The following is a 10,796-nucleotide window of genomic DNA, read 5'->3' on the forward strand; positions in this document are numbered from 1 at the left end:
ACTCACACGCCTGTGTTTGGAGAGCTGATTCCTGCGTGCAGACCTTGCAGCCAGCCAGCCCCCTGCACGCTTGCCGGAGCGGGCGTCTCCCCCCGGGGCCCCGAGCCTTCTTCCTTTCAGGGACGGCCTCACATCCTAATACCGAAGCCCGAGACCGCCTCACTCCTCCCACCCGTCATCCCTTTTTATTCATCCACCAATGCTTGTTAAGCCCGTTGTCTGTTCCGGGCAGCCACCTGTGGGCAGAGCCGTTAAGCAAACAGGCAAAACAAGCCCTGCCCTCGCGGAGTTTTTACTCTAGTGTAGGGGAGATAGGCAATCCATGGGACATTCACACGTTGCCTAGTGTGTCTTCGTGATAAGTACCATGTTAAAAATTAAAGGACGGCGCAGTGGCTCACACCTGTAATCCCGGCACTTAGGGAGGCCGAGGCGGGTGGATCACGAGGTCAGGAGATCGAGACCATCCTGGCTAACACGGTGAAACCCCGTCTCTACTAAATATACAAAAATTACCTGGGCGAGGTGGTACTACTCGGGAGGCTGAGGCAGGAGAATCGCTCGAACCCAGGAGGCGGAGGTTGCAGTGAGCCGAGATTGCGCCACTGCACTCCAGCCTGGGCGACAGAGCGAGACCCTGACTCATAAAAAAAAAAAAAAAAATTAAGGCAGGGTGAAGGCTAGAGGGTGACGGGAGGCTGTTTTATCCTGGGTGGACAAGACAGGTGTCTTCAGGGAGCTGTAGGAGTGAGGGACGTAAGGGAAGCTGAGTGGAAACCTCAGGAGGGCTTTTCAGGCCGGGGCAATCGCAAGTGCAAAGGCCCTGACTCCGGACAGAGCAGAGAGGGCGGTGTGACGCGGAGAAGGAGGGAGGAAGGTAGGGAAGGAGGGAGGGAAGCCCAGGGGTCCAGGCAAGCAGGGCCTTGGGGGCGGGGGTGCACGTGGGAGTCAGAAGGGAAGCTCTGGGTTTTATTCCGAGGGAGATAGGGAGCCAAGGACGGGAGAGTGTTGGGCTCAGGAGTGAGGTGCTTGCTGGGTGCTGGAGGCTGGACGGGAGGGACAGGGGCTGGAAGCAGGAGAGCCAATGAGGAGGGGGAGACGGTGGGACTGGCATCCGGGAGTCCCGCCCTGAGCCAGTCGGCGACAAGCCCCGCCCCCTGCCCAGGGAGCCGCCTTCCCAGCCGGAGGCCGTGGGGCCCAGGACCCCCTCTAGCACCTGGGCCTGCGTCCCGCCTCCTCCCGGCTCCTGGCCTCGGTCTCCCCCGCATCCGGCCCGGCCTCTATGCGGGTCCCACAGGAATTTCTCTAAAACACTAATCGGATCATGTGACTCTCCTGCTTAAAACCTTCTCAATGGCTTCTCAGTGCACTCGGAATGAGTCCAAGCTCAGCCTGGACTCGGAGGCCCGGCACAGTCGCTGGGTGCAGCTCTGGCCTCTCTCCGCCACACTGGCCTCCTTTATGCCCTAATGCAAGACCCCCAACCCCACCCCCGCCATGTGCTGGGGAAGCAGAGCGCAAACCCCCTTCCATGTGCTGTGCTCTCTGCTTAAAGTTTTCTTTTCTATCACCTCCATTCCTGAATTCATTATTCTTCCTCTTCCTCCTCCTCCTCCTCCATCTTTCAAGCCTTCAAAATATAGATGATAAAATAGTACACACATCCTTGGTATATACCCAAAAGAATTAAAAACAGCTGTTCAGACAAAAACTTATACACCAATGTTTCTAACAGCACTCTTCGCAATAGCCCAAAGATAGATGCAACCCAAATGTCCATCAACACATGGATAAACAAAATGTAGGCGACAGCGGCCCTCCACATCCGTGGTTCTGCACCTTCAGATAGGAGGCTGTAAGGGACTCGATCACCCATGGATCTGGAATCCGAGGAGAGTCCTGGAACCAATCCCCTGCGGACACCGAGGGATGACTGCACTCATGCAGAGGAATACTATTCAGCCACGAAAAGGAATGAAGCACGGACTCATGCTACCGCACGGATGAACCTTAGAAACATTACACTGGCCGGGTGCGGTGGCTCATGCCTGTAATCCCAGTACTTCAGGAGGCCGAGGTGGGCTGGTCATCTGAGCCCAGGAGTTCAAGACCACACTGGGCAACATGGCGAGACCTCATCTCTACCAAAAACAAAAATTAGCCAGGCATGGTGGTGCATGCCTGTAGTCTCAGCTATCTGGGAGGCTGAGGTGGGAGAATCGCTTGAGCCCTGGCAGTGGAGGTTGCAGTGAGCCGTGATTGCACCAATGCACTCCTGCCTGGGTGACAGAGAAAGACCCTGTCTCAGTTTTTAAAAAGAAGGGGGGCAATATCCTTTGTGAGGGAGGGGGAGAAACGTTTATGCAAAGTGAAAGCTAGTCACAAAGGAACACATGTTGTATGATTCCATTGATATGAAATGTCCAGAATAGGCAAATTCATAGAGACAGAAAACTGATTATTAGTTGACAGGGGCTGGGGCTAGAAAGGAGTGTGGGAATGACTGCTAATGGGCTTAGGGTTTGTTTGGGCTGATTAAAAAGTTCTGGAACTAGGATGGACATGGTGGCAAACGCCTGTAATCCTAGCACTTTAGGAGACTCAGGCAGGAGGATTGCTTGAGACCAGGAGTTCAGAACAGCCTGGGGAGCAAAGCAAGACCCCATATGTAAAGAAAGGAAGAAAGGAAGGAAGGAAGGAAGGAAGGAAGGAAGGAAGGAAGGAAGGAAGGAGACTCATGCCTGTAATCCCAGCACTTTGGGGGGCCGAGGCAGGAGGATCACCTGAAGTCGGGAGTTTGAGACCAGCCTGACCAACATGGAGAAACCCTGTCTCTACTAACAATACAAAATAAGCTAGGCGTGGTGGCGCATGCCTGTCATCCTAGCTATTTGGGTGGCTGAGGCAGGAGAATCGCTTGAACCCGAGAGGTGGAGATTGAGATGAGCTGCACCATTGCACTCCAGCCTGGGCAACAAGAGCGAAACTCTGTCTCAAAAAAAAAAAAAAAAAAAAAAAGTTCTGGAACTAGGCAGTGTGGATAGTTGTGCAACATTTACTTAATGCCATTGAGCTATGTGATTTAAAATGGTTAAAACTGTAAATTTTAACCATTTTGTATTTTACAAAAAAAAAAAGTTAAAATACACACACCCATATTCTGACTACCAGCTTTGAACTATTAGGGATACAAATGACTCCCCACACACCACCCCCTCCAAGATCTGATTGCCTCTCCTGTCTCAAACATAACTTATATATTGAATTTGGTGCTTATTATTACCACGTGATATTTTCAGACTTTTATTTGTGTAGTCATATTCTTTAAATATTAGTATTACAGGGCCCGGGGCGCAGTGGCTCAAAGGCCTGTATCCCAGCGCCCCACCAGCACTTTGGGAGGCGGAGATGGGCCGGATCACTAGGCCGCTCAGGAGATCGAGACCATCCTGGCTAACATGCGTGAAACCGTCTCTTACTAAAAAATACAAAAAACTAGCCCCGTGGCGACGTGGCGGGGCGGCTGTAGTCCCAGCTACTCGGGAGGCTGAGGCAGCGAGAATGGCGTGTAAACCCGGAGGCGGAGCTTGCAGTGAGCTGAGATCCGGCCACTTGCACTCCAGCCTGCTGTGAACAGAGCGAGACTCCCATCTCAAAAAAAAAAAAAAAAAAAGTAAATATATATATATATATATATATATAGTATTACAAACAAGGTGCTTTTAAAAAGCATGCTCCTAGTCTGCGCATGGTGGCTAATGCCTGTAATCCCAGCACTTTGGGAGGCTGAGGTGGAAGGATTGCTTGAGCTTAGGAATTTCAAGACTAGCCTGGGCAACATAGTGAGACCCCATCCCTATTTTATTTACGTCTTTATTTATTTGAGACAGAGTCTCGCCCTGTCGCCAGGCTGGAGTGCAGTGGCACAATCTCGGCTCACTGCAACTTCCGCCTCCCAGGTTCAAGCGATTCTCCTGCCTCAGCCTCTGGAGTAGCTGGGATTGCAGGCGAGCACCACCATGCCCAGCTAATTTTTGTATTTTTAGTAGAGATGGGGTTTCACTGTGTTGGCCAAGCTGGTCTCGCGCTCATGACCTCGTGATCCACCCGCCTCGGCCTCCCAAAGTGCTGGGATTACAGGCGTGAGCTACCGCGCCTGGCCTTTTATTATTTTTTTTTAAATCATGCTTCTGATCCACTATCATTTCTCCTGTTTGTGAAGTGGAGCTTCTTACTGAGACTCACTGGATTTGGAAACTTCTAGTACCTCACTTTCATCCTCTGTGAAAGGGAAAAGTAATGTTACCTACTTCATAAAGCCAGGAGTAAATGAGTTCACATTTGTAATACACTCACAAGAAGAAGCTATTAGTTTTCATTTTATTTATTTTTATAATCCTCATGTATTTCTTTTCCTTTACTTTTTTTTTTTAAGATGGAGTTTTGCTCTGTCACCCAGGCTGGAGTGCAATGGCACTATCTCAGCTCACTGCAATCTCCACCTCCCAGGTTCAAGCCATTCTCCTGCCTCAGCCTCCTGAGTAGCTGGGATTATAGGCAGGTGCCATTATGCCTGGCCAATTTTTGTATTTTTGTAGAGACGGAGTTTCACCCTGTGGGCCAGGCTGGTCTTGAACTCCTGGTCTCAGGTGATCTGCCCACCTGGGCCTCCCAAAGTGCTGAGATTACAGGTGTGAGCCACCATGCTTGGCCTCCTTTACTTTTTTGAGCACATTTGCACGGTTTCAAATTCAAAAAGTACGAAAGGCTGGGCACAGTGGCTAATGTCTGTAATTCCAGCACTTTGGGAGGCCGAGGCAGGTGGATCGCTTGAGCCCAGGAGTTCAAGCCCAGCCCGGGCAACATAAGGAGACCCCATCTCTACAAAACATACAAAAATTAGCCAGACATGGTGGCATACTCTTGTAGTCCCAGTTACTCAGGAGGCTGAGGTGGGAGGATCGCTTGAACCTGGGAGGTCGAGGCTGCAGTGAGCTAAGATCACACCACTGCACTCCCTCCAGCCATCCTTGGCAACAGAGGGAGAGCTCATCTCAAAAAACAAAACAAAAACAGAACAAAACAAAAAACAAAATAAAACAAAAAACAGACAAAAAAACAGAAGGATAGAGTGTAGTAAATTTCTGTGCTGGAAGTTAGACTATGTTGCCAATTTCAGTTTCTTCTCTCTTGTTCCAGTTCATCTGGACACAATCCCAGAACACACACAAGCCCAGAACAGGCTGCAGGCTGTACTTGACCTTCCGTTTTTCTCTTCTTCAGGTTATCACTTGGAGACTTACCATATATTCACACGGTGAGCTTCTTTGTTCTTTTCTATGGACACCTAGTATTCCACTGGGTGGATCCGTCATGATTGATTACTCAAATCTCCTACAGATGACTGTTTAGATTGGTTTCAGCTGTTTGCAGTGATCCGCAGTAATGCAATGATTAACCTGGTGCAGACATTATTTTGTGCAGTTCTGAGTAGATACCTCTGAAGAATAAATTCCGGGAATTGCTGGCTCAGTAAGAGTGTTCCAAGTTCTACTTGCCCCAGCTGGGTATGAAAGGACCTGTTTGCTCACACTCTCACTAGCACTGTTTGGCAGGTATTTAACCTTAAACAAACAGCGTCAAGTGCGGGTATAGTCCTGCAAAATGCCTTTTCTGCTCCAGATTAGGTTTTTGAGATGTGGCCAGGCTGGTTTCATTCTGCCAATTTCAGCTGAAACATTGCTGCCTCCAGGAAGGCCTCAGGAATCACCTCCTCCCAGTATGAGCTCAGTTCAGTGCCTTCTGTTCTCTGCATTCCCATAGCAGTTCCCTGCCTTGGAGCACACGTTCCCCCACACACACTCCAGAGTGATTGATCCATGTCTGTCTGCCTTCCCCATCAGACAGTGAGCTCCCGTTTTTGCCACTGTGGCTCCAGCACCAAGGACAGCACCAGCCCATAGTAGGTGCTCAGTAAACAGTGGTTGTTAAGGTCCCAGTGAGTATGTGTATATGTAGGCAAATATATGCAGACTGGCCCGTAGTAGATATTCAGTAAATATTGGTCGCTTTGGGTCAAATGAGTATATGCAGGAGCTTATCACAAAGGGGGAAACTGAGGCTCAAAGTGGGAGAATCCTTCACCCAGACAGCCAAGGGAAGGCTGGAGTCAGGTTCTAATCCAGAGTGCTGGTACTTTCTGAAGCCTCTGTCACTGCTTCATTTATCTTCCTCCCCCGGCCGCCTCCCTGGCCTGACACAGTGCCTGGCACAGACAGGACTTGATAAATGTGTATTTGTTGAAGGAATGAATGAATATGTGTGTGTGCGTGTTGATGAGCCGGGGGATAGCTGGACCCAGTGTCCCAGGCCCTCAGCACCCTCCACCCTCTGGGAGCCCAGGGGACAGGCCCCCAGACCCCTCCCCTCGCAGGACCCTGTAGTGCAAGCTGCCTGCCCTCCCCTCTCCAGGTCCCTCGTCCTCCCGCTTCCGGCTTCCCAGCTAGTCTTTCCTTTTTCAGGCTCCGACGAAGGCTGGGTTTCCGGGGGGAAGGCTTAGGCAGTGACACCGAGCCCAGCCTCCTCCTCCACCCCCCACCACGCTCAGGCCCCCCTCCCTCCCCGCCACCACCGTCCGCGTTTGGCCGGCCGTGGGGAAGGAAGAAAGGAGCCAAGGAGGCGAGGTAAGAACCCGGCCCCAGCGACCAGGGCCGAGCCCCAGGCCCAGGGCTGAGAAATCCTCAAGGCCTCGACCCGGCCCCAATTCTGCTTATCATGCCTTCGGGGAGCTGCAGGCTTGGCCCAGAGAAGATTGGCCCCCCTCTAGGACCTGGGACCCCGACCCCCACCAACCTCCCTCCCGGGTCCAGGGGTCCGGCCCTCAGCCGCCTCCTCCCTGGGGATTCCCGGCAGCTGGGTCCCCAGCCCCGCCTCCCCCTTGTCCTAGGAGCCCAGCCCCCTCCCCAGCCCCTCCTTCACCGGGACCCAGGAATCCACACCTCCTCCATACTGGAGTCCAGACTCCCCAGTCCATCATGACCTGGACCCAGGAGTCTCAATTCCCAGCTTCCACGCCCCTCAGCCCCAAGAGTCTGGGCCCCTAGCCCCCTCCTAACTCAGACCAGAAGTCTGAACCCTCCTACTCCCTGACCTCTCCCAGCCCCTGGTGTCTGGGAACACACTCTATTTCCGGGGCCTACTGGCTTCGAATCCCACCCCCTCCACTCAGTCCCCATGGGCTGTGTCCCAGCCCCTCCCAAAACGTTCAGCCTGGCCGGGGGGCCTGGAGCAGAAGCGGTTCGCTGACTTTGTCCCCCTCTGTGCCTCTGCCCAGTTCACTCCCTCTGTGTCTATGTCTCCCTGTCTCCCTGGCCCCCAGCCCACCACTGCTCTTCTGATCTCTGCGCTTGCACTATCTCTGCCTCTGAGTCTCCAAGTCTCTTTGTTTCCTCTTCTCTGTGTCTCTGTCTCTCTGCTGGGTATTCCTCGCTCTTCTCTGTCTCTTGTCTGCTCTGCCTTTCACCATCCTGTCTTTCTGTGTCTCCTGGTCTCTGTCTGTCCATCCCCACTTCTCTGTGTCTCCCATCTCTGCCTTCTCCTGTCTCTATTCCCTGCTCTGTGGCTCTGTCTCTGATCTCTCTCTTCCTGTCTCTCCCTTTCTCGCCTCTCCTCCGTGTCTCTCATCTTTGTCTCTGTCTCATATCTCTCTCCCCTGGCTGAATACCTGGCCCTCTCTGCCTCTCCATCTCTGACTCTGTCTGCTTCTCTCTCTGCCACACCCCACGCACCTCTTTTTATCTCTGCCCCGCTTCCCATCTCTCCCCTCTCTCCCCACAGGCATGGATCCGCAGCCTCCTCCACCCGCCCAGGGCAGCCCGCCTCACCGTGGCCGTGGCCGTGGCCGAGGCCGTGGTCGAGGCCGTGGCCGTGGCAGGGGGGGCGCTGGAGCCCCTCGGGCGCCCCTGCCCTGCCCCACCTGCGGCCGCCTCTTCCGTTTCCCCTACTACCTCTCCCGCGCACCTGGCTGAGCCACTCTGGGCTCCGGCCCCATGCCTGCCCGCTGGTGCCCAAGGCCTTCCGCCGGCCGGCCACCTCTCCGCCAACTGCGCGGCCACGGCCCCAGCCCCCCTCGCTGCGCGCCTGCCCCCCACTTCCCGGAACCCGCCAGCTCAGGCGCCAACCTGGCTCAGGAGCACGCGGGCGGCGAGGTCGAGCTGGCCATCGAGAGGGTGGCCAAGGATAAAAGACGCCGAGCCAGCTGGGCCCGCAGGACCAGGGCTCGGAGCAGCCCACCACGGCTGCAGCGGGGCACGGATGAGGAGGCAGCTGCGGGCAATGGCCTGAGACGTGGCCTGTCAGGGGAGCCGCCACGCTGGCAGCGCCCACCAGCCGCCGGGAGCCCCGGGAGTCGGAGTCGGAGAGGCCGAGGCGGGCAGCAGAGCTGAGGGCGAGCTGGCGCTGGCGCCGGGCGGCAGGAGGAGAAACAGGTCCTGCCTCCAGGGGACTTGGAACGCTGCTGTCTCTGCGCTGCCGCGAGCTTCGCCACCAAGGGCAGCTCAAGCGCACCCGTGTCTGCGCCCCGAGGCGACAGGAGGGTGAAGGGGGCCTCCCGCCACGCCCCAAGCGACACCAGTGCTCCATCTGCCCCATCAAGGCCTTCGCCAGGCCCTGTCCCTGTCGCGCCACCGGCGGTCCACTCCACCGACCGCCTTTCGTTGCCCAGACTGCGCCGGCTTACCGCCTCGCCTCCTACTCCGCCAGCACCGCGCAGTCCACGGCCGCTCAGCCTGCTGGCCCCGGCTGCCCGCGGCGGGCAAGAAGGACGAACAAGGCCTCAGGTCGCACGGAACTCAGCCAAGGGGCCGGAGGGGGGCGAGGGGGCGAGTGCGGGGGTGCCACGGAAGGGGAGAAGGCGGGCAGAACGGAGGCGACGCCGCCAAGCGCCCCCAGCCGGGGAGCCCCGCTTCGGTGCCCTGAGTGCGCAAAGGTTCAGGCGGCCGGGCGCACCTGGGAGCACGGGGTGACCCACTCAGGGCGCGCCCTTTCCAACGTGCGTGCGCTGCAGCGGGGAGTTCAAAGCCCTGGCCGACCTGGCGCGCCACGCACAGGTGCACGCGGGGGCCCGGCCGCACCCGTGCCCGCTGCCCGCGCCGATTCTCACGCGCCTACAGCCTCCTGCGCCACCAGCGCTGCCACCGCGCAGAGCTGGAGAGGGCCGCCGCGCTGCAGGCACTGCAGGCCCAGGCCCCGCAGTCGTCACCGCCGCCGCCCCCGCAGCCCCTGAAGGCCGAGCAGGAGGAAGAAGGGCTCCCGCTGCCCCTCGCAAACATTAAGGAAGAGCCGCCCTCTCCGGGGACCCCACCCCAGTCCCCACCGGCTCCCCCTGTCTTCCTCAGCGCCTCCTGTTTCGACAGCCAAGACCACTCAGCCTTCGAGATGGAGGAGGAAGAGGTAGACAGCAAGGCTCACCTGCGCGGGCTGGGGGGCCTGGCCTCCTGACCTTGGCCGCCCTGCCCTCCGCCGCTCCGCCTGAGCTCCCCAGTTTGCAGAATGGAGGAGGGAAGTTGAAGGAGCCACCTCCTCTGTCTACCCACCCGTCCCCTTCACGCCCTTGACACTAAGGAGTGGGGGGCCCTGGACTGCCCCTCCCTCTCCCATCGCCCGCCCCCAGAACCCCTGATGCTGGTTAGGAACCGCTCACCCCAACATGTGTCTTAAGGCAGGACGACTTGGAAAAAAAGGCGGCGGACAGTTGGCCAGAGGGATGGAGACTGGTGGGGACGCCCCCGCCTGCCTGTCCCCCGTTACACACACTGGACACCATCACCTGTTTGGAACTGCCAGACCCTGGGGGTCCCCAGTGAGCAAAGGTCTGTCCTTGTCCCTTTGTCTGTCTGTGAATAAATGTGAGTTCGTGAAACCCAAGAGAGCGAGGTGTTCTGTGGGGCAGGCTGGGGGCGCTGGGGCGAGTCAGGATTTGTCCAGCCAACTCTGAGCTTGGGTTCAGAGCAGGAAGGACACAGATGCATCAGAAAATATGTGGCCCTCAACCAAGCAAGAAGCTGGTGAAGGCTGGGTTGAGAAGAAACAGGAATGTGAGAAGATAGATCATGGTCGCCGCTGCCCTGTGGGAAGCTCTGCGCCAGTTTCTCAGTCAACCTCTACCACACCCTTACTCTGTGTCAGCGGTGGTACTAGGCACTGAGGAGAAGGACTCCAATACCCTCCTCTGAAAGAGCTGGAATTCTAGCCCTGCATTGTCCAACATACCTTTTTTTGTTTTCCTAGAAAAGTTTCCATAACCTTTCTTGCCTCACTCTGTTGCCCAGGCTGCAGTACTGTGGTGTGGTCATAGCTCACTGCAGTCTCAAACTCCCAGATCCAGGCAGTCCTCTTGCCTCAGCCTAGCAAGGAGCTGGGACTACAGGTGCATGCCACCACCCCCAGCTGATTGTTTAATTTCTTGTAGAGACGGAGTCTTGCTATACTGCCCAGTCTGGGAGAACTTTTTGTGATGATGGGATATTCTATATCTTCACTGCCCAATATGGTATCCAGCAGCCACACGTGGCTATTTCCATTTAAATATAGAATACGGAAATGTAAAGTCATTAAGATGAAATAAATGTAAAAGCTCAGTTCCTCAGTCACACTTTTTTTTTGAAAGAGAGAGAGTTTCACTCTTGTCGCCCAGGCTGGAGTACAATGGCACGATCTTGGCTCACTGCAACCTCCACCTCCCAGGTTCAAGGGATTCTCCTGCCTCAGCCTCCCGAGTAGCTGGGATTACAGGAGCC

At 55.7% G+C, this 10,796-nt stretch overlaps 1 protein-coding gene across 1 annotated transcript; it reads left to right on the top strand.

Moving 5' to 3' along the window:
* The first annotated feature begins 6,530 nt into the window (after nt 1-6,530).
* On the top strand, nt 6,531-9,926 carry ZNF579 (zinc finger protein 579). The gene is given in 12 exon segments (XM_017892606.1): nt 6,531-6,683; nt 7,837-8,021; nt 8,024-8,091; nt 8,093-8,238; nt 8,241-8,451; nt 8,453-8,554; nt 8,556-8,582; nt 8,584-8,666; nt 8,669-8,826; nt 8,828-9,033; nt 9,035-9,139; nt 9,141-9,926. Coding segments are annotated over 11 exon segments (1,647 nt in total). The 5' UTR covers nt 6,531-6,683; nt 7,837-7,838; the 3' UTR covers nt 9,499-9,926.
* The last annotated feature ends 870 nt before the right edge of the window (nt 9,927-10,796 follow it).

The sequence above is a fragment of the Rhinopithecus bieti genome, unplaced genomic scaffold (assembly GCF_001698545.2).
Source record: "Rhinopithecus bieti isolate Rb0 unplaced genomic scaffold, ASM169854v2 scaffold_22436, whole genome shotgun sequence".
Classification (NCBI taxonomy): Eukaryota; Metazoa; Chordata; class Mammalia; order Primates; family Cercopithecidae; genus Rhinopithecus; species Rhinopithecus bieti.